The sequence below is a fragment of the Tachyglossus aculeatus genome, chromosome 16 (genome assembly GCF_015852505.1).
Source record: "Tachyglossus aculeatus isolate mTacAcu1 chromosome 16, mTacAcu1.pri, whole genome shotgun sequence".
NCBI lineage: Eukaryota > Metazoa > Chordata > Mammalia > Monotremata > Tachyglossidae > Tachyglossus > Tachyglossus aculeatus.
The window spans coordinates 8495376-8521465 of NC_052081.1; the positions used below are offsets into that span (position 1 = coordinate 8495376).

The 26090-nt window shown below is 46.7% G+C and overlaps 1 protein-coding gene across 1 annotated transcript in view; it reads left to right on the plus strand.

The window, feature by feature from the left end:
* The window catches only part of TNN (tenascin N), a gene marked incomplete at its 5' end in the record, with an annotated part of 47844 nt that overhangs the window by 15575 nt on the left and 6179 nt on the right, over positions 1-26090 (plus strand). The window contains 15 exons of the mRNA XM_038758592.1: positions 69-332; positions 793-1056; positions 1511-1774; positions 2507-2770; positions 3360-3623; positions 4966-5229; positions 6566-6829; positions 9900-10163; positions 11746-11876; positions 13753-13885; positions 14357-14508; positions 18035-18131; positions 21414-21581; positions 23127-23290; positions 24019-24209. Coding sequence (XP_038614520.1) covers positions 69-332; positions 793-1056; positions 1511-1774; positions 2507-2770; positions 3360-3623; positions 4966-5229; positions 6566-6829; positions 9900-10163; positions 11746-11876; positions 13753-13885; positions 14357-14508; positions 18035-18131; positions 21414-21581; positions 23127-23290; positions 24019-24171 — 3110 coding nt within the window. The remainder of the gene's footprint in view (positions 1-68; positions 333-792; positions 1057-1510; positions 1775-2506; positions 2771-3359; positions 3624-4965; positions 5230-6565; positions 6830-9899; positions 10164-11745; positions 11877-13752; positions 13886-14356; positions 14509-18034; positions 18132-21413; positions 21582-23126; positions 23291-24018; positions 24210-26090) is intronic.

Sequence of the window (26090 nt, forward strand, 5' to 3'; positions counted from 1 at the left end):
CCAGTGTATTGCTGAAGACATCAACCTTGTCTGAAATGCCTTTCTTCTTTCCTCATTTTTTCGGGAAGAAATCGATGGCCCTAAAAACCTGGTGACCGATCGAGTGACCGAAAACACAGTCATCGTCTCCTGGGACAGAGTCCAGGCCCCCATAGACAGGTACGTCGTGCGCTACACCTCTGCCGATGGGGAGTCCAAGGATGTCCCCGTCGCGAAGGACCAGGTCTCCACCACTCTGACGGGCCTGAGACCAGGCGAGGAGTACTCCGTCTCCGTGTGGGCTGAAAAGGGGACCCAGGAGAGCAAGAAAGCCGACACGAAAGCCAAGACAGGTAACCAGTGGGAAGGGAAACGGCAGAAGATAAAAGGAAAAGAAATTTGCGATAATACTAATCATTATTCTAATTGTCATGTTTGTTAAGCACTTACTATGTGCCAAACACTGTTTTAGTAGGGTCAGAAATGTATTCAGAGAGTCAAACCTCTGGTTTATCCTCCAGCCTTTTAAGAAGTGCAGGGTAAACAAGAATAAACTACCCTCCTTGAGAGTGTAAATTCCTCCTTTGGAGATTTAGAGCCCAGAATTAGGGCAAAATGCTTCCCTTTGACCTTTGAGACTGGGAACCAAGGATCACACTGAGAGCTCCTTTTGAATACTTTTTTAAATTGAGGGGAGGGGGCTTGAGTGATAACTACTAGAAGGTAGACTGAGGCCAGGCTCCTCCCAGTGTATTGCTGAAGACATCAACCTTGTCTGAAATGCCTTTCTTCTTTCCTCATTTTTTCGGGAAGAAATCGATGGCCCTAAAAACCTGGTGACCGATCAAGTGACCGAAAACACAGTCATTGTCTCCTGGGACAGAGTCCAGGCCCCCATAGATAGGTACGTCGTGCGCTATACCTCTGCCGATGGGGAGTCCAAGGATGTCCCCGTCGCGAAGGACCAGGTCTCCACCACTCTGACGGGCCTGAGACCAGGCGAGGAGTACTCCGTCTCCATGTGGGCTGAGAAGGGGACCCAGGAGAGCAAGAAAGCCGACACGAAAGCCGAGACAGGTAACCGGTGGGAAGGGAAACAGCAGAAGATAAAAGGAAAATAAATTTGTGATAATACTAATCATTATTCTAATTGTCACGTTTGTTAAGCACTTACTACGTGCCAAACACTGTTTTAATAGGGTCAGAAATGTATTCAGAGACTCAAACCTCTGGTTTATCCTCCAACCTTTTAGGAAGTGCACATAAATAAGAATAAACTACACTTCTTGAGAGTGTAAATTCCTCCTTTGGAGATTTAGAACTCAGAATTAGGGCAAAATGCTTCCCTTTGACCTCTGAGACTAGGAACCAAGGATCACACTGAGAGCTCCTTTTTTTTCAAATTGAGGGGAGGGGGCTTGCGTGATAGCTACTAGAAGATAGACTGAGGGCAGGCCCCTCCCAGTGTATTGCTGAAGACATCAACCTTGCCTCTGAAATGCCTTTCTTCTTTCCTCATTTTCTCGGGAAGAAATCAATGGCCCTAAAAGCCTGGTGACCGATCGAGTGACCGAGAACACAGCCATCGTCTCCTGGGACAGAGTCCAGGCCCCCATAGACAGGTACGTCGTGCGCTACACCTCTGCCGATGGGGAGTCCAAGGATGTCCCCGTCGCGAAGGACCAGGTCTCCACCACTCTGACGGGCCTGAGACCAGGCGAGGAGTACTCCGTCTCCGTGTGGGCTGAGAAGGGGACCCAGGAGAGCAAGAAAGCTGACACCAAAGCTGAGACAGGTAACCTATGGGACTGGGATCCCCAGTGATAGGGACAAACTAGTTTAATACTGGAGATTTCCTCTTATTTGCAATCAGAGAACAGTACTGGAATCTGAAGTTGGGCTAGAAGTGGGAGTTGAAAGTTATTAGTTCCCCCCGAAAAATCCAGTAAGGTCCTGCTCATTCCATGGCTATTCTGAAGCTCTGAACACTTCCTTTCCTGTTAGAACATAAGTGGCATTTCAAGCTTGTGGTGGGCAGGGAAGGTGTTTACTAACTCTTCTGTATTGTGCTCTCCCAAGTGCTTAGTAAAGTGCTCTGCACCGAGTAAGTGCCCAATAAATGCCATTGATTGAAAGAAGATTGAATATTGAGCTTGCTCAGGAAAGGAACCCCAAAATTCCTGCAAGGGGGAATGCAGGAGGCCCTGGTGGAGATGTCCCAGTCAGCATTTTGGGCGACACTCAGGCTACTCTTCAGGAGATGAGGAGCTGGAAATCCTCTTGGGAAACTTGGGTCCCTAAACTGAACCAAAGCACTGTGCTTTGACCTCTGAGACTAAGAACCAGTAACCTCTCTGTGAGCTATATCCAGATGACCAAAGAGAAAACCGCACGACCGTTGAGCTGAGGGGGAAACACTTGAATAATAGGGTCTAGGGGATAGATGGAGAGATTTAACCTGTGAATGGATGGAGGCTGCCTCTTCGACTTTGAAATATCTTAATTTGTTCCTCATTTGCTTGGGAAGGAATCGATGGCCCTAAAAACCTAGTGACTGATCGAGTGACCGAGAACACAGCCATCGTCTCCTGGGACAAGGTCCAGGCCCCCATAGACAGATACGTCATACGCTACATCTCTGACGATGGGGAGACCAAGGATGTCCCAGTGGCAAAGGACCAGAGCACCATCACCCTGACAGGCCTGAATCCCGGCGTGGAGTATTCCATCTACTTGTGGGCTGAGAAGGGGACCCAGGAGAGCAGGAAAGCTGACACGAAAGCCGAGACAGGTAGCTGAGAGAAGCAGAAGCTGGGGTTCTTGATAGTAGGAGCAAACTAGTTTCATGCTAGAGAGTTTCTGGAATTTGACATCTAAGAGCTGTTCTATGATCTGAAATTGGCCTTGAAGTGGGAATTAGAAGCTGTAAGCACCCTACTAAAACTGCAAGAAGCTGGGTCTCTCAACTTCCACTTCCATGATCTTTCCACTGGGCCATGTAGGTTCATTAGTCAGCCAGTGATATTTATTGTGTGCCTACTGAGTGCACAACACTGTGCTAAGCACTCAGGAGAGTATAGCAAAAGCAAGAAATACATGCCCTGACTGGTTATACATTACCCATTCCCTCAGATGGTTCCCTGAAACTGGGCTGTAACTGGGACTCATGCTTTGGAGTTAGCTCCCCAAGCACATAATATAGTGCATAACACTGAGTGGGGGTTGAATAAATACCATTAATGTTACTGCTAGCCTCTGTGCTGGAAGGGAGATAGTTTTGGTATTAGTCCCTAGAGGGTAGACTATGGGACCAGTGGATGCTTGAAGGTTGCCTCCTTGTCTCTGAAACATCTTTATTCCTTCCTCATTTTCTCGGGAAGAAATCGATGGCCCTAAAAACCTGGTGACTGATCGAGTAACTGAGGACACAGCCATCGTCTCCTGGGACAGGGTCCAGGCCCCCATAGACAGGTACATCGTGCGCTACACCTCTGCCGACGGGGAGACCACAGAGGTCCCTGTGGCGAAGGACCAGAGCACCACCACCTTGACAGGCCTGAGACCAGGCGCGGAGTACTCCATCTATGTGTGGGCTGAGAAGGGGACCCAGGAGAGCAAAAAGGCCAACACAAAAGCCGAGACAGGTAACTGGAGAGAAGGGAAACAGAAGCTGGGATTCTTGGTAGTAGGAATGAACTAGCTTCATGCTGGAGAGTTGCTGCAATTTGACGTCAGAGAGACGTTCTATTATCTGAAGTTCGACTAGAAGTGCGAATTGGAAGTCTCTCTCAAAACTGTGATCCTGTGATGCTCATTCCATGACTCTGATGAAGTTTGTAACACCTCTCTTGCCAGAACACATTAATACTACTACTGTTATTAGAGAAGCAGCATTGACTAGTGGAATGGGCCTGGGAGTTAGAGGACCTGGGTTCTAATCCTGACTCTGCCACTTGTCTGCAGAGTGACCTTGGGTAAGTCACTTAATGTCTCTGTCCATTATCCCTTGTCTGCAAAATGGACTTTCAAAACCTGTTCTCCCTCCTTCTTAGACTTTAAGCCCCATGTGGGACCTGATTATTTTGTATCTACCCCAGCACTTAGTTCAGTGCTGGACATATAGTAAGCACTTAAGAGATACCACAATTATTAGTAGTAGTATTATCAATAATACTAGAAATGGTAATTATTAATATTATTGATCATTCCAATAGTAATGATAGTGATGGAGGTATTAAGCACTATCTATATGCCAACCACTGAGGTAAATCCTGGAGTAGATACTAGATAATCAGATCAGACTCAGTCCCTGTCCCACTCGGGACTCATTCTTTCATTCATTCATTCATTCTTATTTATTGAGTGCTTACTGTGTGCAGAGCATTGTACCAAACCCTTGGGAAGTACATGCCGGCAACATATCTAAGAGGGAAGAAGAACAGGTATCGAATCTCCATTTTACAGATGAGGCAACTGAAACGCAGATAGGCTAAATGATTTTCCCAAGATCATTCATCTGGCAATGGGAGAAGCTGGGACTAGAAGCTGTGTCTCCCAACCCCCAATCCCACGATCTTTCCAATTGACCATGTTGATTCATTAATCAACCAGTGATACTGACTGAGTGCCTACTGAGTGCACAACCCAGTGCTAAGCACTGGGGAGAGTATAGCAAAAGCAAGAAATACACACTCCCTGACTGGTTTTACATTAACCATACTCCCTGATGACTCCCTGAGCCTTTTGTGGGCTCTGCCTGGGTCTAGTGCTTCTGTTTCCCAAGCACATAATACAGTGCACAACACTGAGTGGGGACTGAATAAATGGCATTATTGTTACTACTAGATGCTAGGAGCTCCCTGTAGATGACTACTGTGTTTGAAGGGAAGTAGTTTTGGTAGACTAGAAGAGTCTCAACTAATGAGCAGATACAGACTGGCTCCTCATCTCTGAAATGTCTTTATCCCTACCTTGTTTTTCGGGAAGAAATCGACAGCCCTAAAAACCTGGTGACTGATCGAGTGACTGAGGATGCAGCCGTCGTCTCCTGGGACAGGGTCGAGGCCCCCATAGACAGGTACATCGTGCGCTACACCTCTGCCGATGGGGAGACCAAGGAGGTCCCTGTGATGAAGGACCAGACCACCACCACCCTGACAGGCCTGAGACCAGGCGTGGAGTACTCCGTCTACGTTTGGGCTGAGAAGGGGACCCAGGAGAGCAAAAAAGCTGACACGAAAACCGAGACAGGTAACTGGAGGGAAGGGAAACAGAAGCTAGGATTCTTAGCAGTAGGAATGGGCTAGTTTTACTCTGGAGAGTTTCTGGAATTTGACATCTGAGAGTTGTTCTACAATCTGAAGTTGGCCTAGAAGTGGGAATTGGAAGTCATATTCTTCACTCCATACACCCCAAAATGCAATATTGTGGTGTTCATTACATGGCTCTGATGAGGTTCTTAACACCTCTCTTGGCAAAATGTAATAATAATGCTATTTATTAAGTACTTCCTATATGCCAAGCACTGAGTTATGTGCTGGGATAGATAAAAGGAAATCTGATCAGACGCAATCTATCAGAATCCTGAGAAGCAGTGTGACCTAGCGGATAGACCTCGGGCCCGGGAATCAGAAGGACCTTGCTTCCAATTCCACCCCCTCCACTTCTCATTCTTTCGTATTTATTGAGCACTTACCGTCTGCAGAGCACTGTACTAAGTGCTTGGAAAGTACAATGCAGCAATAAAGAGAGACAATCCATACCCACAACAGGCTTACAGTCTAGAGAGGGGGAGGCAAGTATCAGTGCTGTGTGACCTTGGGCAAGTTACTTCACTTCTCTGTGCCTGTTACCTTACCTGTAAAATGGGGATTAAGACTGTAAGCCCCATGTGGGACAGGGCTGTGTCCAACCTGATTAGCTTGTATCTATCCAGAGCTGAACACTGTCTGGCCTCCTAGTAAGTGCTTCACAAATGCAATTAAAAAAAAAAATCCCTGTCCCACTCAGAACTCACAGTCTAAGAAGAAAGGAGATGAGGTATTAAATCCCCATTTTACAGAGGAGAAAACTGAGGCATAGAAAGGCGAAGTGACTTGCCCGAGGTCATACAGCTGACAACTGGCCGACCTGGGACTAGAAGCTAGGTCTCCCAAATCCCAGTCCTATGATCTTTCTGCTGGGCCATATTGCCTCATTAATCAGCCAATCAATGACACTTATTGAGTGCTTACTGATTGCACAGCACCGTTAAGCACTCAGGAAAAGATAGCAACAGCAAGAAACACACTCCCTGACTGGTTTTGCATTAATCATGCTCTCCGATTGCTCCCTGAGCCTTTTGTGAGCTCTGGTTGGGCCTTGAGCTTCTGTTGGTTTCCCAAGCACATTACACTCAATAGGGTTTGAATAAATACCATTACTATTACTATCAGCATCTGTGAGCTCCCTGTAGATGATTATTGTGCTTGACAGGAGGTAGTTTTGGTATTAGTCCCTGGAGCTAAAGGGTTTAACCAGTGGATGGATATACAGGGTGCCTCCTCGTCTCAGAAACGTCTTTATTCTTTCTCCTTTTTTCGGGAAGAAATCGATAGCCCTAAAAATGTGGTGACTGATCGAGTGACCGAGAACACAGCCATCGTCTCCTGGGACAGGGTCCAGGCCCCCATAGACAGGTACATCGTGCGCTACACCTCTGCTGATGGAGAGACCAACGAGGTCCCCGTGGCAAAGGACCAGAGCACCATCACCCTGACGGGCCTGAGACCGGGCATGGAGTACTCTGTCTACGTGTGGGCTGAGAAGGGGACCAAAGAGAGCAAAAAAGCCGACACGAAAGCCGAGACAGGTAATCAAGCTTTATTGAGGTTGTAGAATAGTATTCTCCTAAGAGTGGCCTGGAAAAGATTTCTGGTGGTCCTGGCTGTCCCATTGACTCTCTTCTGGCCTCACAGTACTGCTCTGCTGGCAAAGGGTTCTGTGTCAATTCTATTGAATCTGAGATTGGGAAGGAAAAAACTAAAGAAATTCCCGTGTTCGGGGAAGGTGATCCCAAAGCAGTAATGTGAAGTTTACTTTAGTCTAAGCAGGAAAGTCTACATGCAAACTCCCTCGTTGCCCTAATAACTGTTTGTGCACATGGCTGTTATGTGGACCCTACTCAAACTTGCTCTCACATAACCTTTGGATCTGGTTGTTAATCTGGATTTTTGCCTCAGAGTGGGGCATTCATAAATTCCCTTTACTTGATCAGTTGATTTCTTTGTGTTTTTCCTGTAAACTTCCCAGGTAAAGCAATACTCTCGGCAAGCCAACAAAGGCCCCAAGCTACAGCTTACTTGGTGGGGCGGTAAGAGAAGAGAATGAAAAGAGTGTGATGGAGTGATCCACATCCATCCTTAGCCCTGCACTCAGAGGGTGATAAAAGGGTCTTAGAGAGTAATGGAAGGATAGAGAAGCCCTTGAGGGAACTGCCTTCTAATCACTTCTTATTCACCAGAGGCTTTCTAACCTATCATGAGGGAAAAGATGCTGTTTGATGGCTATTACAGGCCTCCTCTCCCCTCCCTCAGAAGGGGTATAGGCAGCCTCTGTTGTCCCATACTCTCCCAAATGGGATTCTGTCCAGGGCTGCTGACCACCTTTTAGTCTGAACCCTTGGGAGTGGTCCAGGAGTCCCTCGTCAGTTGTAAGCTCCTTGTGGATAATCAATCAATCAATCAATTGTATTTATTGAGCGCTTACTGTGTGCAGAGCACTGTACTAAGCGCTTGGCAACATATAGAGACAGTCCCTACCCAACAGTGGTCTCACAGTCTAGAAGGGGGAGACACAGAACAAAACCAAACGTATTAACAAAATAAAATAAATAGAATAGATATGTATAAGTAAAATAAGGATAGTGTCTTCCAACTCTCTTTTATTGTTCACTCCCAAAAGCTTAGCACAATAATCGCTTGGCAGATACCATCGATTGATTGGTTAGTAAGGAGACAGAGAGCAGCAGGCAATTCTCAAACCTCACCCTTTATTTATGGTATTTGTTAAGCGCTCACTATGTGCCAGGTACGGTACTAAGCACTGGGGTAGGTACAAGTTCATTAGGATGGACCCAGTCCATGTCCCACATGAGGCTCACAGTCTTAATCCCCGTTTTACCGATGAGGTAACTGAGGCACAGAGAAGTGAAGTGACTTGCCTAAGGTCACACAGCAGACAGGTTGCGGAGCCGGGATTAGAACCCAGGTCCTTTTAACCCCCAGGCCCGTGCTCTAGCCACTAAGCCACGCTTCTCCTCACCCTCTTAAGCATTCATGCAGAGATTTCCCAGTGATTACTTCCAAGTCAGCCCTGGCCCTGAGTCTATTTTCTGCTCCATCCCACAGCCTACAAACCCCTTAAACCTGGCTTGGCAAGCAACAAGGAGCTGGGAGCTCTTTTTATAGCATAAGATTTTAATCCCGCTGTTGAACCAAGAGCCAGCCAAGGAGGAGGCCAAGAGGAAGAGCAGGGTGTTTTCAGATCTCAGATGGTTCCCCTTGTAGGACAGGGACTCTGTCCAACCTGATTATCTCATTTCAACCCCAGCGCTTAGTACCTGGCACATACTAAGTGTCTAACAAGAACTGTTTAAAAAAATCCATCTGGTAGAGGAAGCTATTTTCATCAGTGAACATGGGTTACATTGGTTGGAAATACAGTTTTGCCTTGAGCCCCTTGGATTGAGTAGCCTCATTCAGTCTTTCATTGAGTTGTTTGGGGGGAAGAATGAAACAAGTGGCCAACCCACTGATACATGCGGAGTCTGGCCAAACTCCAAGCAGTTTCTATGTAAGCTTCAATCAATCAATAATATTTATTGAGCACTTACTGTGTGCAGAACACTCTACTAAGCACTTGGAAGACTACGATAGAATTGGTACACACGATCCCTGGCTTCAAGGAGCTTACAGTCTAATGTGGGAGATAGATGTCAAAGCTTCCTTAGCATTCACACCTTCAAGGCCTAATATGTGCCCAAGAACTCTCTGTCTAGACCTGCCACAAACCCAGCCCATATCTGTTTCAGGCCGGCACCAGGGACACCCATGCTGATGACCTCAGCTTAGCTCCATGGATACAACTCTTTCCAGTCCTGGCAGGGCTGAACGTGACTCATTGCCTGTAACCAGTCATATTGCTCCCTACCACTCTGCCCTCCCCTCCTTCTTCCCTCTACCCCCGTCTCCATGACTTTTCCAGACCGGAGATACCAGAAACATGAAAATAACTTATCTACCCAGTTGCCGATAGCCAGGCTGCCATTTTGTCTGAAGCAGCTTGGCTCAGTGGAAAGAGCACGCGCTTGGGAGTCAGAGGTCGTGGGTTCTAATCCTGACTCCGCCACTTGTCAGCTGGGTGACTCTGGGCAAGTCAGTTAACTTCTCTGTGCCTCAGTTACCTCATCTGTAAAATGGGGATCAAGACTTGTGAGCCCCAAGTGGGACAACCTGATAACCTTGTATCTATCCTAGTGCTTAGAACAGTGCTTGGCACATAGTAAGCGCTTAACAAATACCATCATTATTATTATTATTATTTTGTACTCTGAGCTGTTGGTAAGGTGAGTGTTAGTGAGTAGACCGTGAGCCCACTGTTGGGTAGGGACTGTCTCTATATGTTGCCAACTTGTACTTCCCAAGCGCTTAGTACAGTGCTCTGCACACAGTAAGTGCTCAATAAATGCGATTGATTGATTGGGAGAGGATGATGCCGGACAGGTAAAATGCTCTTGTTTGAGTCTGTCCAAATGCATAAGGGGCCTCGCCTATGGAGGAGAGAATGGCCTCAAACAAAGAGTAAATAGCCTTCTAGCCAACCTCTCTGGGGCCTGTTGATCCACCCTATTAACCACCGTTAATCAACATTCTTCATTTCAGAGATTGACAGCCCCACAAATCTAGTGACCAACAGAGTGACCGAGGATTCAGCCGTCATCTCCTGGGACGGGGTCCAGGCTCCCATAGACAGGTACCTGGTGCGTTACACCTCTGCCGATGGAGAGACCAAGGTGATACCCGTGGGGAAGGACAAGAAAACCACCACCCTGACGGGCCTGAGGCCAGGGATGGAGTACTCCGTCTACGTCTGGGCTGAGAAGGGGAGCCGGGAGAGCAAGACAGCTGACACGAAAGCTCTGACAGGTAATGAAGGGCCAGGCACACAGATAATCAGTGGGATTTATTGAGCAGCACTCTGAATTGGGAGAGTGCAACGAGCACAAGACCTGGTCCCTGCCCTAAAAGTGCTTACAGTCTAATTTCTCTTGTACTGTAGTCTCCTAAGACTTAGGGAGGAAGGTGATTGAGTGCTTTAAAGCAAACAGAAGCTAGAAAGGAGGAGGAGCAAGGTTGGGCCATGACAGCCACTCCTCAGGAAGTTGCCAGGGGGAACTGACAAAGACAAATCAATCAATCAATGAATCGTATTTATTGAGCACTTACCGTGTGCAGAGCACTGTACTAAGCGCTTGGGAAGTACAAGTTGGCAACATATAGAGACAGTCCCTACCCAACGGTGGGCTCACAAAGTATTCTCCGGCTGGCCTCACTTGCCATTTGCGCAGTAGCCCTTGCACTTGGATTTGCACCCTTTATTCTCCCCTCCCACAGCACTTACGCACATCCCGGCTCTGCCACTTGTCAGCTGAGTGACCTTGGGCAAGCCACTTAACTTCTCTGGGACTCAGTTCCCCCATCTGTAAAATGGGGATGAAGACTGTGAGCCCCACGTGGGACAGCCTGATCACCTTGCATCTACCCCAGCGCTTAGAACAGTGCTTGGCACATAGTAAGCGCTTAACAAATACCATCATCATCATCATCATCATACCCGTAATTTGTTTATTAATATTTCAATCCCCCTGCAGACTGCAAGCTCATCATGGACAGGGAATGTATCCACCAATTCTGTTACATTGTACTCTCCCAAGCATTTAGCACAGTGCTCTGCACACAGTAAGTGCTCAATAAATACCACTGACTGATTGTGTCCTGCCACTGACCCTCTTCTTTCGGATCCTACTGACACACAGCTGTTTTCCAGACTGACAACCAGGACATACAAAGAGGTCACAAAGGTGCTCTCCCAGGACTTCACAGAACAAAATCACACTATTTTGTTTTTTCATGAGTTGTTTTTTTTTCAAGGCAGGCCTTGATTTTCTTTCAAAGCAGAAATACTATTCTCCGTCAAAATTAGACCAATGACTCGCTAATGATCTGTTTTTGAAAGGTAAACCAAATTTATGTTAGAGAAACAGAATATGACATAAAGGGCTAATTCAAAGCAACTGAGTCACTTTTTTCCTATTAAAGCCCAGTGGATTACTGTAATTTCCATCCGACCTGAGCCCTCGTGGAACATTTTCAGCCTGAAGGCATCTCTTTTGGGACAGCTAAATTAAAATCACCTTTTCTGGGGATTTTTTGAGATGGAAATTTCTGGCCAGTTCTTAGCTTTGGTCAGAATACGGAGATGACTATCCAAATGCAATTACTTACTGCCCTCTGGCTATTTAGAACAATAATGCTGCTGAATTATAAATTTCCTCATAAATGAAAATGACTGTACATATCCGATTCTAAGACTCTCTCTGGTGGCCATGAGGAGAGACACAGCTTAGCCTTCCCTCTCACTCTAGATTGCCTTTTCAATCCCCCTCCCTCGCTTCCAACTCTTCCATTTTTCCACCTTCAGAAGTAATAGTTACCTCTTTCTAAACAGACATCGATCCTCCCAAGAACCTCCGGGTGTCTGATGTTACCCAGTCTGGGGGTGTGGTGACCTGGAAGCCGCCTTCTGCTCAGATCGACGGCTACATTCTGACCTACCAAGCCCCAGATGGCACCAGCAAGGTATTGGGGTTTTTCTGGGCTGCTTCTCTGCGGATCATCCCCGGTTCGTAGAACTTGGCCGGAACCAACCGGTTCAATTGCTAGTTTGGTGAGCTCTGGGCTTCTGAAGATGTGTGGTGGACTCATTCCGTTCCACTGGAATGACTGGCAGGGTTGGCACGGAGAGCCTCCCTTGTGAGTATCTTAATATGGCTGAGTGATCATTACTGGCCTGTGTTCATTCCATGTGGATAAGAGAGTATGCACCATTCTGGGCATGGAGAGCTTCAATCAATCAATCAATCAATCAATCATATTTATTGAGCACTTACTGTGTGCAGAGCACTGTACTAAGCGCTTGGGAAGTACAAGTTGGCAACACACAGAGACAGTCCCTACCCAACAGTGGGCTCACAGTCTAAAAGGGGGAGACAGAGAACAAAACCAAACATACTAACAAAATAAAATGAATAGAATAGATATGTACAAGTAAAATAAATAAATAGAGTAATAAATATGTACAAACATATATAAAGGTGCTGGGGGGAAGGGAAGGAGGTAAGATGGGGGGGATGGAGGGGGGATGAGGGGGATTAATAGCTGAAAGCACAAGCACCTGAGACCATACTTTCCCAACTCTTTCATTCTTTGCCTGGTTTTTAAGTAAGACTGTGTTTTGGGGGTGTAGGGAACCTACCAAAATCCCCCCACATCATGCTATTTAGGGAAAAACTCTCTTTATCCCAGTAAGGTAAAATCACAAAAAACAGGAAATTCCTGGCAGGACTCACTCTTTATTTTCCTCTTCAGTAGCCAAGAGTAAAAGAAAAGACCAAGCAGCTGCTGACTGTCCCCAGGTTTAATTCAATCAAGCAATCGGTGGTGTTTACTGGAATGCCTGTTGTGTGCAGAGCATTAAGCTAACCTCTTGGGAGAGTTCAGTACAATAGAGTTGGTAGGCACGAAGGAGAGACAGTCATTAAAATAAATTACAGGTAGGAGAAGCAATAGAGTATAAGGATATGCCCAAGTGCTGTGGGGGGTGTGTGTATCAAAGTGCTTAGGGAGTGCTGTGCACTCAAAGGGCTGAGTGCATAGGCAGTGCAGGAGGGAGGGAGGATAAGCTAGGTAGATGAAAGGGTAGCCCGGGAAGGCTTCTTGGAGAAGATAAGATTTTAGGAGGCCTTTGAGGATGGTAAGAGTGGTGGTCTGTGGGATCAACCAGTCAATCCAGTGATATTTTTTGAGTGCTTATTATTTGCAGAGCATTTGATTAAGGAGAAGGAGTTCCAAGCAGGAGGGTGTGAGCTAGGGGTTCTTGGTGAGAAAGACTGCCCCGGAGGGCTTCAAGCTTTGAAATTTTCCAACCTACTAACCTTGGCTGAGTCTGGATGCTGGATGTGAAGGAAATGATGCAGAGCCTTATGAAAGTCTTCCAGCCCATGCAGGGCTAGTGGTCCACAGCCCCACTGACGTAGTAGGCCTATTCTAAGGTCTGCATTATCCAGTGAGGGTATTAGATTGACCCTAATAATAATAGCTGTGGCATTTGTTAAGCACTTACTATGTGCCAAGCACTCTATTTAGCACTGCGGGGAGACACAAAATAATCACGTTGGACACAATCCCTGTCCCACCTGGGGCTCACAATCTATGTCATCCAAGTAATGTAAAGAACCTATTGTCCTTCTTTACACCTGGGGCCTAAACTGTAGTTGACTGGCACTTGGTTTGTTTCTCAACCTAAGGAGTGGGTAACCGTGCCCCACAGATTATACAGGGTCATTTTCAGCTCTCCTGAAGCACCTCAGCCCCAGAACAATACCAGGATGTTTGATGAATAAGGGAACCCACTGGGTACAGTTGTTCTCCAATGACTCCTCTCTTTACATGGTAGGAGGTACAGCTGGGATCCTTGGACCAAAGGTTCACGCTGGAAAGTCTGGAACATGGTGCCAGTTATACCATCTCTCTAGTGGCTTTTAAAGGTGCTCGACAGAGCAGGAGAGTATTCACCACCTTATCAACAGGTAAGAGGGCCCCGGGCCCTAAGACCTAGTCCAGCAAAAACAAGGAAAGAAGGGGGCGGGGGGTCAGAGGGAGGCTCTGGGGAAAGGGAGAGGTCATGTTCAAAGTATCCACAAGTGGAAAGCAAGAGCTGGGTTCTGCCAGCCAAAATAATTCATTCTGGGGAGGTACGAAAGGGAGAGTGATTTGAACAGGAAAATGCAGCAGAATCAGAGCCACTCAGAAATAGGAAAGGAGATAGGTGGAAGAAATGGGGATGCAATCTTTTGAAAGCTGGTGGACCTTGAAGTGGTAAAAGGTGGGAGTGGGAGTGTGTGAGTTTGTGGTGTATGTGTGGGGAAAAGTTAGAAGAGAGTGATGCTTCTAAATGAAAACATTTTAAAAAATGAAAGACACCAAAGTAGAGCATGAGTTCCTTTTCCTCTTCTTTCTACCTCACTAATGATGCTTTGCTCCTGCTCTTTTCCCCCCAGTGGGTGTCAAGTTCCCTCACCCTTCAGACTGCAGCCAAGTCCAGCAAAACGGCAACGTAGCCAGTGGCATGTACACCATCTATTTGCACGGTGATGCAAGCAGGCCCTTGGAGGTGTACTGCGACATGGACACTGATGGAGGAGGATGGATTGTGAGTGACCCCAGGGGCCTATGGGCTTTTTCTGCAGTAATTGGTCCCTAAGCAGGAGGGCTGGTGAAAGGTAATTCCTAAAGGGTCTAGGAGACAGATTTCTTCAATGCCAGTTTAAGATTGGCATGGGACAGGGAAAGGCAATGGAAATTCATGTCTTAGAGAGATCTAGCTGATGATAAGAAAATAGCTCTGCTTCTAGGGCCTTTAAAGGACCAGGTTTGGGGCAACCAAGGTTACTAACAAGGATGAACTGGGGCTTAACTGGGCCATGATTAAAAACCCAGACCAAGAGCCTCATGGATGACTATTATTAACCACTTGGGAGCACTTCAATGATCCAAAGTAGTGTTACCTGTCCAATCTGAGTCAACAGTTCAGAGACAAAGGCCATAGGGAATTGGATCAGGATGGGCAAAGGTCCAAAGAAGGAAATTCTGGGTAATGAAGTTCCCAGTCCTCCACTGTTCTATGAGCACACCATCTGACCTAATGGCATTGTTTCCTGCCTTGATCAAATCAAACCAATGAAATTGCATAAAGGGAAAGCCATCCAACAGCACGACAATTCCATGTCCTCTTCTGCCCTCTGTGCCCACATTACCAGAGTATTTCACTGCCAATTTCCCGTCCTGCCGAGCCATTCACAACCCATTTTTAATAAGAAGGAAGCCCAGGCTTCCAGTACTTATACTTGATGCATTTACACTTTTGCCCTTGGGGCTGGGGAGCCAAACGGACTAGAGTAGCTTCAGATTGAATGATCCCATCAGATGGGAAGCACAGAACAAAACACATTAACTGCACAGCTGAATCAGAGTATCAAAAGAACATAACTGGGTTAGATGAAGAATGCCTGTTTGATTAAAAAAAATGGGCCAAACAGAAAGTAGCACGGGAGATCTTCCATCTGTTTTCATGCTTGCTGCTTTTGATGAGGACTTCTAACTCTGTGTACAGTGTATGGCACCCTGCAGGCTTGAAGCCTTCATTTTGGGCAATCTATCTCAGAAATGGATCAATAGCCAGGATTCTGAAGCTATCTTTCATAACTCAATTGAAATCCAAGCTAGGAGAGGGAAGGAGACATCAGCTATTGGCTAGCTGTTAAGAAAATACATGCTGTCTGTCTGGAAACCCCTCCTCATAGAAATGACTCATCTGCATCCTTTCCTTCAAAGACATGGAAATCCACCATCATAAGGAAGTCACTTAGCATTTCAGCCAACACTAACCTCCTCTCTGAAGAGAGGGAGGGGGGTTCATTTTCCTCAAATCCGGCACTCTTCAAAGAAAGCATCTGAAGTCCATTAATGCCCCGTATTTTACTGACAGTTCCCATGCTTGGTGAATTTAGAGAGGTGCATTTGTCAGCTTCAACTGGAGAGAGAGAAAGAGAGAAAGAGCTGGCCTCCCAGTTGAGCACATAAAATCTTTTCCAAAAGGAACCGTCTTCATTGTGAGGAGCAGGAAACTAATTTAGTTAACGGGGATGGAAAAGGGTCTTCCCCTGAGGCAGTTTTGGAGACAGCTGCTTGGGGGTTGGAATTAGGAACATCAGGGAGTCCAGGACTTAAAATTCTTTGGATGGTAATGGATAATAAATTCTATTTGTTTTCCCTCTTCTCCATCTTGAAACTCTTATGCAGCTCTTTTCCAAAATCTGGCCTCAAGTTTCTAAAGGGAATTCTGACTCTGATTGAGTTGAGCAGGAAGCCTTTAAATAGGCTTCCTGCTCAATGTATGGATCCATTTCTGAGCAGTGCTGAGCAGTCAGTACCTCTACTCTTGTAAAAGGTTTATCGGGTCAGGAAAGCAGAAACAGAAGAAAATTGAAGACTTCAATTTCAAAGTAAGTAAGTTAGAAGTTGAAGTTTTGAAGAAGATATTAGAAAATAACCCAGCCCTGTGCCCTGCGCACGAGCCCACACTGCCTCCTGTGAATGAGTGTGGCTGAAAGACCCATGCTGGGCCGATAGATAGATAGCCCTGTTGTGCTGGTGTGGTTTGCTGTTTGTAGCACCTGGCACTATGTTGGGCTTGACCTCTTGGTTTTATGTTTCACTTTAAGTTTCTTCCTGGAAAGAGCAGCTCCTTTTTGGATGGCATCGCTCAAGACTAGTCTGTCTCCCACAGCTGTCAGGCTTCATGTCCTGGCTGCCCTTCACATGTCACCTTAAAGTACTTCTCTATGCCCTCTCCTATTACTTCATCATCATCATCATCATCAATCATATTTATTGAGCACTTACTGTGTGCAGAGCACTGTACCAAGCGCTTGGGAAGTGCAAGTTGGCAACATATAGAGACAGTCCCTACCCAACAGTGGGCTCACAGTCTACAAGGGGGGGACAGAGAACAAAACCAAACATACTAACAAAATAAAATAAATAGAATAGATATGTACAAGTAAAATAAATAAATAAATAGAGTAACAAATATGTACAAACATATATACATATATACAGGTGCTGTGGGGAAGGGAAGGGGGTAAGATGGAGAGGGGGATTACAGCTGCTGTTGGGTAGCCTACCTGGCAGCCGTGAAGATTTGGAGTACTGCCAGCTCATTGGCATCATCACCAGTGGCATTTATTGAATGCCTAGCCTATGCAGAGAATGGTACTAAGTGCTTGGAAACATACAACAGACCCAGTGCCTGCCCTCCTGGTGTTTACAGTCTACAGAGGTTCTAAGTCCCCACAACCTATAACTCCTCTGTCAGCCAAGTGCCCAGCTCAGAGCTCTGCACACTGGAGGCATTCATAACTGCTGTTGAAGATGATGATGAATGACTGATTCTTCCTCAAAGGAGAGATCAGAAATACATGACCCACCCCACCCATCCACCTGGAGCTTTATTCTCCTTGGGGAAACCTCCTACTGTCTCACTGTCCAGAACAGAAAGAGGAGCTTATAGAATTAATAAGCAGTTTGTTTATGCAGACAGAACACCGGTCTGAATCCCTTGCCCTAGGCACCTATGGCAAGGCAGGGAGGGATGACCTGCCCACTGTTGGGTAGGGACTGTCTCTATATGTTGCCAACTTGTACTTCCCAAGCGCTTAGTACAGTGCTCTGCACACAGTAAGTGCTCAATAAATACAATTGATTGATTGATTGATTTGATGTTGCATCCTGCATTGAAATGATACAAAGGAAAGGACCGGAAGTGATGGGGGACCTTCCTGGCTCCCCTTTTTGTTCCCTGACCAAGTCCCCGCCAAAGACCAGTTATTATTGTATTCTGTCTGGATACTGAGGTCAAGCTACGCCAACAGCTGTCAATTTAGATAGCATACAGCCATAGGTATATATGGCTTTTCTTTCTAAATGGAGGAATTGGGGGAAAAAAATTCTCCTCACCCTGGAAAGGTTATGAAAACCACCTCTCCTCCAGCAACGGCAGAAATAAATGAGGACAGGAGCAGCAAGCGTAGAGGCAGAAGGGCTTCAGAGTCCTGGGCACTACTTGATCTGAGGAGAGCGGGATTGGACCTTCCTCTTACACACCCCTTACTTTGCAGGTATTCCAGAGGCGAAACACTGGACAGCTGGATTTCTTCAAGCGCTGGAGAACCTATGTGGAAGGCTTTGGAGATCCTACAGGAGAGTTCTGGCTCGGTATGGCCTCTGAGGAATCTCGGGGAGAGATTTGAGGGTCAATCAATCAGTTATATTTATTGAATGCTTACTGTGTGCAGAGCACTGTCCTAAGTGCTTGGGAGAGTACAGTCCAAGAGTTGGTAGACTCCCTACCTACAAGGAACTTACAATCTAGAGGGGGTAGTGGGGAAGGGGGTGTCTCACATCAAGGGGACAGGCAGACTGAGGGAGAGTGCAGGATTTAATGGTTGTCCAGATTGGAAGTGAACGCCACATAATAGCTTTTGGGGTAATCTCTCATTCGATTTATTCCGCTGTTCCTTACTGGTAAAATCAATCAATCAGTGGTATTTATTGAGTGCTTACTGTGGACAGAACACTGAACTAAGTGCTTGGGAAAGTACAGTGTGATAGAGTTGATCGACATAATCCCTGCCCATAAGGAGCTTACAGTCCAGTGGTGGAGACAGAGAGTAAAATAAATTACAGAGAGGGGAAGCAAAAGTAATGGACATACTCAGGAGGTAGCTGTTTCTTACTCTGTTCCAGCACCTTCTCGCTGGAGCCCAAGAGGAAGCTGAACACAGCTATACAAAAAGGAGCAAAAAAGATGGAAATGGAGTTTGGGGCTGAAGTTGTACGACAATTCTGATGTCTTTTACAGTATTATTCTAATAACTCCAGGGATAGGGCGAATCACTACTTCTCTAGCCCTTTCCTATAGACTGCAAACGTATAATCATCTCCTTTAATTTGTGACAGCAGAGTCAGTTCCCCTGGAAATCATTACAGCGTTTCATAAATCTGAGGCAACAGGGAACATGGGTATTGGGGAATAATTGGAATCACACATTATTAAAAGCCCTATGTTATTAGCAGTAGTAGCCAAAGTCTTTAATGAGCTCTCACTTAATGCAGTGCCCTGTAGGAAACTTTTGGGAAGTAACAAAGTGACATGATCTTTACTCACAAGAGTCTTAGACTCCATTTTAGCTATTTGCTTCTAGCTCTTCCTTCACCAACCCCTTCAGCAAAATTAATAAGTAGCAAAATGGTCAGATTTAAGTTTCACCTCATTTCCATGCCTGATGGAGGCACAACTGAAATTGACAGAGGAGGAGAAGCAAAAAGCCTGAAAATCCAAAAGCTTAAATAATTGGGGATTCATTCTGTTGAGTGTTTACAAGTTTTTATAGTCATTGTATCCAATTCCCCACCAGAAAGAATCAAACGCACACCCTTTAGTATATCTGTGCGTATTGACTGAGGAGATAGAAGAATGGACTACTATAACTACTAGCCAAAATGCCATTTATTAAGTCCTTACTTTGGGTAAAGCACCAGACTAAGAGATTCAAGGATATTAATTACAACAGCAACCCAGACCCACAGGAATTCAACATTTAAACAGGAGGTGGACGGCAGGAGGGCCGACTCACAGGAGAAAAAACCGGGGTGAATTTAGCAAAGACAATTGTTCAGCAAAAACAAGAGTAAGTCAGCACTTAGTACCCACCTGCAGGTCGGCACTTCTATCCACCCGCTCCGGGACGTGGTTGGGCACTGGCCCCCTGTAAAGTGGCCCAAGCACAAAGCCCAGCCTCTCTGGGGGCAAGATTAGGGCAGGCCAAGGAAAGGCTGGAAATAGAATGATCAAGAATTATTCTGATCATGCAATGCTGCTTCTGGGTGGACTAGTAGGCCAGGTTTCCTGAATGCCGGCAGCCCCAGAGGTTTATTCATTCATTCATTCAATCGTATTTATTGAGTGCTTACTGTGTGCAGAGCACTGTACTAAGCACTTGGGAAGCTCAAGTTGGCAACATATAGAGACGGTCCCTACCCAACAGCGGGCTCACAGTCTAGAAGGGGGAGACAGACAACAAAACAAAACATATTAACAAAATAAAATAAATAGAATAGTAAATATGAACAAGTAAAATAGAGTAATAAATATGCGCAAACATATATACAGGTGCTGTGGGGAGGGGAAGGAGGTAGGGCCGGGGGGATGGGGAGGGGGAGAGGAAGAAGGGGGCTCAGTCTGGGAAGGCCTCCTGGAGGAGGTGAGCTCTCAGTGGGGCTTTGAAGGGAGGAAGAGAGCTAGCTTGGCGGATGTGCAGGGGGAGGATGTGGGCCGGGGTTGACGGCGGGACAGGCGAGAACAAGGCACAGTGAGGAGGTTAGCGGCAGAGGAGCGGAGGGTGCAGGCTGGGCTGTAGAAGAAAAGAAGGGAGGTGAGGTAGGAGGGGGCGAGGTGATGGACAGCCTTGAAGTCGAGAGTGAGGAGTTTTTGCCTGATGCGTAGGTTGATTGGTAGCCATTGGAGATTTTTGAGGAGGGGAGTAACATGCCCAGAGCATTTCTGCACAGAGATGATCCCGGCAGCAGAGTGAAGTATAGATTGTAGTGGGGAGAGACAGGAGGATGGGAGATCAGAGAGGAGGCCGATGCAGTAATCCAGACGGGATAGGATGAGAGATTGAACCATCAGGGTAGCGGTTTGGATGGAGAGGAAAGGGAGGATCTTGGCGATGTTGCGGAGGTGAGACTGGCAGGTTTTGGTGACGGATTGGATGTGAGGGGTGAACAAGAGAGCAGAGTCGAGGATGACACCAAGGTTGCGGGCTTGTGAGATGGAAAGGATGGTAGTGCTGTCAACAGTGATGGGAAAGTCAGGAAGAGGGCAGGGTTTGGGAGGGAAGATAAGGAGTTCAGTCTTGGACATGTTGAGTTTTAGGTTGCGGGCAGACACCCAGATGGAGATGTCCTGAAGGCAGGAGGAGATGCGAGCCTGGAGGGAGGGAGAGAGAGCAGGGGCAGAGATGTAGATTTGGGTGTCATCAGCGTAGAGGTGATAGTTGAAGCCGTGGGAGCGAATCCACTATTAGAACTGAACACAGTTCTGCCCAATGAGGGTGTACTATTTGCTCCCTCCCAGAGAACCATGTGATCTCCTATTTCACGTTGGGAGAGAGCTGAGTGACCAAGAACTATTTTTCCCACTTTGAAACTAGAAAACCAAGAACTGTTAGAGTTGAGATGCTTTGTGCCCAGGTCACACAGAAGCCAGTGAAGGTAATTGTATCCCATTAAAGAAAAAAAAAATGGCTGCCCTAAAATCCATATTACTCTGAGAAACTGATGAGAAAACAGTCCTAGGAAGGAGCTAATACTGATGAATTTTATTAGTAAATGTGGAGAAGGCAGTTTAGAGAAGATTTGAAGTGAAGGTTTCCTTCGAAGGGCTCAGCTACTCAACGATTTCTCTGTCACATGTAACTTCTGTTCCTTTTTTAGGACTTGAAAAACTGCACAATCTTACCAGTGGCACCCCCATTCGTTATGAGGTCCGGGTGGACTTGAAGACCTCCAATGAGTCCGCCTACGCTGTCTACGATTTCTTCCAAGTAGCCTCTAGCAAGGACAGGTACAAGCTGTCGGTGGGAAAATACAGAGGCACGGCAGGTAAACACCCTGAGGACTTTCCCCATTATGATCTCTCTGGCTCTGGAAGTTGAAGGTAGAGCCAGAGCGATGAATCCTATCTAAAACTTATTGTATCTGTAATTTATTTATTTATATTAATGCCTGTCTCCCCCTCTAGATTGGAAGCTCATTTTTTAAAAAATTTGGTATTTTTATGGTATCTTATGGTATTAAGTGCTTACTGTGTGCCATGCATTGTTCTAAGCATTGGGGTAGATATAAGGTAATCAGGTTGGACACAGTCTGTGTCCCACATGGGGCTCACAGTTTTAATTCTCATTTTACAGAGGAGGTAACTGAGTCCCAGAAAAATTAAGTTACTTGCCCAAGACCACACAGCAGACATGAGGTGGAGCTGGGACTAGAAGCCAGGTCCTTCTGAGTCCCAGGCCCATGGTCTGCCCAAGCTGCTTCTCAGAGGCAAGCTCGTTGTGGGCAGGAAATGTTTCTAGCAACTCTGTTGTACCCACCCAAATGCTTAGTACAGTACCCTGCACACAATAATCACTCAGTAAATACAATTGATTAATTGATTGAATGCAGCTCACGGTGCATTGAGAAGCAGCGTTGCTCAGTGGAAAAGAGCCCGGGCTTTGGAGTCGGAGGTCATGGGTTCAAATCCCAGCTGCGCCACTTGTCAGCTGTGTGACTTTGGGCAAGTCACTTGACTTCTCTGGGCCTCAGTTACCTCATCTGTAAAATGGGGATGAAGAATGTGAGCCCCCCGTGGGACAACCTGGTCACCTTGTAACCTCCCCAGCGCTTAGAACAGTGCTTTGCACATAGTAAGCGCTTAATAAATGCCATTATTATTATTATTATGAAGAAGGAGGAGAAAATGAGGGAAGGGAGTCAGAGTCACAGGAAGAGGCAGTGGGTGTGTGAAATAATAGTAATAATAATAATGATGGTATTTGTTAAGCGCTTACTATGTGCAAAGCACATGGAGAGGATACAAGGTGATCAGGTTGTCCCATGTGGGGCTCACAGTCTTAATCCCCATTTTACAGATGAGGGAACTGAGGCACAGAGAAGTTAAGTGACTTGCCCAAGGTCACACAGCTGACAGTTGGCAGAGCCAGGATTTGAACCCATGACCCTGTATATATGTATATATGTTTGTACATATTTATTACTCTATTTATTTTGCTTGTACATATCTATTCTATTTATTTTATTTTGTTAGTATGTTTGGTTTTGTTCTCTGTCTCCCCCTTTTAGACTGTGAGCCCACTGTTGGGTAGGGACTGTCTCTATATGTTGCCAATTTGTACTTCCCAAGCGCTTAGTACAGTGCTCTGCACACAGTAAGCGCTCAATAAATACGATTGATGATGATGATGACCTCTGACTCCCAAGCCCGGGATCTTTCCATTGAGCCACGCTGCTTCTCAAAGGATCTCAAGTCGTCCCTGAGCCCATCTGCCTGTTTCCAGGCTCTTTACCCTTAAAGTCTTCCAGAGGGAGAGACTCCCCAACTCCCGTCCCGACCCCTTAGAGTGTGTGATCCCTTCTCTCGTGCAGGCGACGCTCTGACCTACCACAATGGCTGGAAGTTCACCACCTTCGACAGGGACAACGATATAGCCCTCAGCAACTGCGCCCTGACACACCACGGTGGCTGGTGGTACAAGAACTGCCATCTGGCGAACCCCAACGGCAAATACGGAGAAACCAAGCACAGTGAGGTGAGTCTCAGGGAGCCCCTCTTTGTGAGCCAGAGGTGGGAGCAATGGTCGGGTCGGCCCCCAGAGAAATCCAGCAGGGTCCAACACGCGCATCGAACGGCGTGAATGCCGGGAATCCTCAGCGTCATCTCTCCTAACAGATATTCCGGTGGGAAGATCGGGGGCCGGCTCACAAACTGCAGGTCCTCACCTTGTTGTTATCCTCCAATCAATCAATCAATCAATCAAATTTATTGAGCGCTTACTGTGTGCAGAGCACTGTACTAAGCGCTTGGGAAGTACAAGTCGGCAACACATAGAGACAGTCCCTACCCAACAGTGGGCTCCTCACAAATTAAAGTGCATAAGAACGGCAAGGTTGGGGTTGATTAGATAATTACAAATGATTCAACTCACTAATCGAATGGCCCATAATGGCCTTGAAGTAGACCATGTGTTTCTTCGGAGGAGAATTCAGTTGGGCATTAGTAAGACTTATTTTATGCAATTGATCTGACTGGTCGTGGGCTACCACTGCCTTAGACTCCTCATGCACCTCAGCATACCTCGCCTGTACCTTTTAGACTGTGAGCCCACTGTTGGGTAGGGACTGTCTCTATGTGTTGCCAATTTGTACTTCCCAAGTGCTTAGTACAGTGCTCTGCACATAGTAAGCGCTCAATAAATACGATTGATTGATTGATTGATTGTACCTGTACTGAACCTTTGTGGCTTTGCTCTTTCCCCAGGGGGTGAACTGGGAGCCCTGGAAAGGGCACGAATTCTCCATCCCGAACGTGGAGTTGAAGATCCGCCCCCAAAACTTCAGCAGCGAGCACGTCCTGGGGAGGAAGAAGAGGACTCTGGCGGGGAAGAGGAAAATCACCAGAAGGCGCAACTGACCAGGCCCCAGAGTGAGACAAGAACAACAGGGGCTGCGGTGTGTGTACTGGGGAGCGGGATGGGGGAGGGATGGGGAGGAGGTAGCGGCTCAATGGATAACTTTGACGAGGATCTGAGCAGTCATATCCGAGATGCCCATGAGATTTCTGTGTTCTCCAGAAATTGTACAAGAGCAACATAACTCTCTCCAAGCATAAACCACTGAGCTTCCTTTCTTCACACTCATCTTCACCAATACATCAACCACATTTGCGAGAATCTAAAATAGACATGAGAGAGCTGCCCCCAAACACAGAAATCAATACTGCATCAGTAGGAATGCGCCGCCTTTCTCCAGTGATGAGTGCTAGGCTGTCATAAGTGAAGGCTTGGGAGCCCTCTAGTTTACAAGTACTATTTTTATCGTGTTAGTTGCTAAGCTCTTACTATGTGCCAAGCACTGTACTAAGCACTTGAGTACATACAAGATAATCCGATAATCGGTTTACCTGGAGCCCAGTTTACCCCTTTTAATCTTATGCATAATTATTTCCATAGATCTGCATATATTATGTTCTCACTCTTTTAGACATTCAGACGTAGACTCTGTTGCCGTCTTTAAAATAGCCATTTCTTGATTATTTTTTTCTTATCCCTTTATTTGCTACTTGTTTTAGCCACCCAAGCACCCATTTCCCAAGCTCTCTCCCTTGGGCTTGCCGCTCCCTTACAGGGAGATGTTCTGATGTGGGATTCTGATGCTGAGATGGCTTTTCTCTCCATGGGACGGTTTGAATGGCAGCATCGGCTGGGGGGCGTTTTGTAACCCCAGAAATTGTGTTCCTGAGTGACTGAGATGGGGGTCCTCCTCACTGCCACCCCAGGGTCCACCCTGTAGAAACCAGCCTGGAGTCACCTTGAGGGCCAGCTAACAGCTAGGCCAGCTTCCAGTCTGGAAGAGACGGTTAGGGGGCTTTGGGGCTCCCCAAAGGGTTTCAGTTGAGTTCAGAGGCCCTGGAGGGTCATTCTGTTCAGAACTCCAGGACCCATCTGCCGCTAATGGGAGCCTCTATTGGGCCCCCTGAACTGCTCCACTCTGACCATCACCATCATTTATCGAAGGCCTGCTGTGTGCAGAGCCCTGAACTAGGCTGTGGGAACACTTCGCTTTTGCAGGGAGTCTCTGGCTTATGAGAGACAAGTTTGGTCCTCTGCAGAGCAGACCCTCGAGGCAACTCTGAGCTTGTTGGGCCACCCAGGATTGCTCCAGTCTGAATGGAAGATCCCTGTGGGGAGGGAGAGCTGGTCCTCCAGGGTTTGTGGGCAGTGCTCAGTCACTGAGCGTCGGACAACATCCTCTGGCCTGCTGGTGTCCCCCCCACCATGCTGGCCTCTGGAGTCCCATTTGTCCTTGAAAGAAGATCATTCTCCTGAAGACCTCGAACACGGAGGCACTCCCAAGTAGTCAGTCTGGAACACACACTGGGTAGTCTAAGCCCTCGGAGAATCGTTCGATACTCTTTACTGATTTTTCTTACCATTTCGGAACACCATCTATTAACTAATTCAGTGGCCATTTAAGTAATTTAAATTTCCACTCTGGAAAATAAACCACTAGATAAAAAAAGAACCTAGGTGCCTTAATGATTTTTTTCCACATTAAGCGAAATTGGACATTACCCAATTGTGCTTCGATGCTAAAGAAGCTTCGATTTGGATCCTCTTCAAAAGCTTGCTTCTTGGGCCTCCTGCCTGTCCTGTTCAAAGCGGTAGTATTTCTTCCAGGATGGGAGGGTGGTCAGTCCATGCCGACTATATGGCCTTCACCGGGACCACTGCCCAAGTCTTACAGCAACTTTGGAGAGCATTTCAAAAGACATCTTTTATTCCACGGACATCTGTACCCAGCCGCTAAGATTATCACACGCCGTTCCCAGTC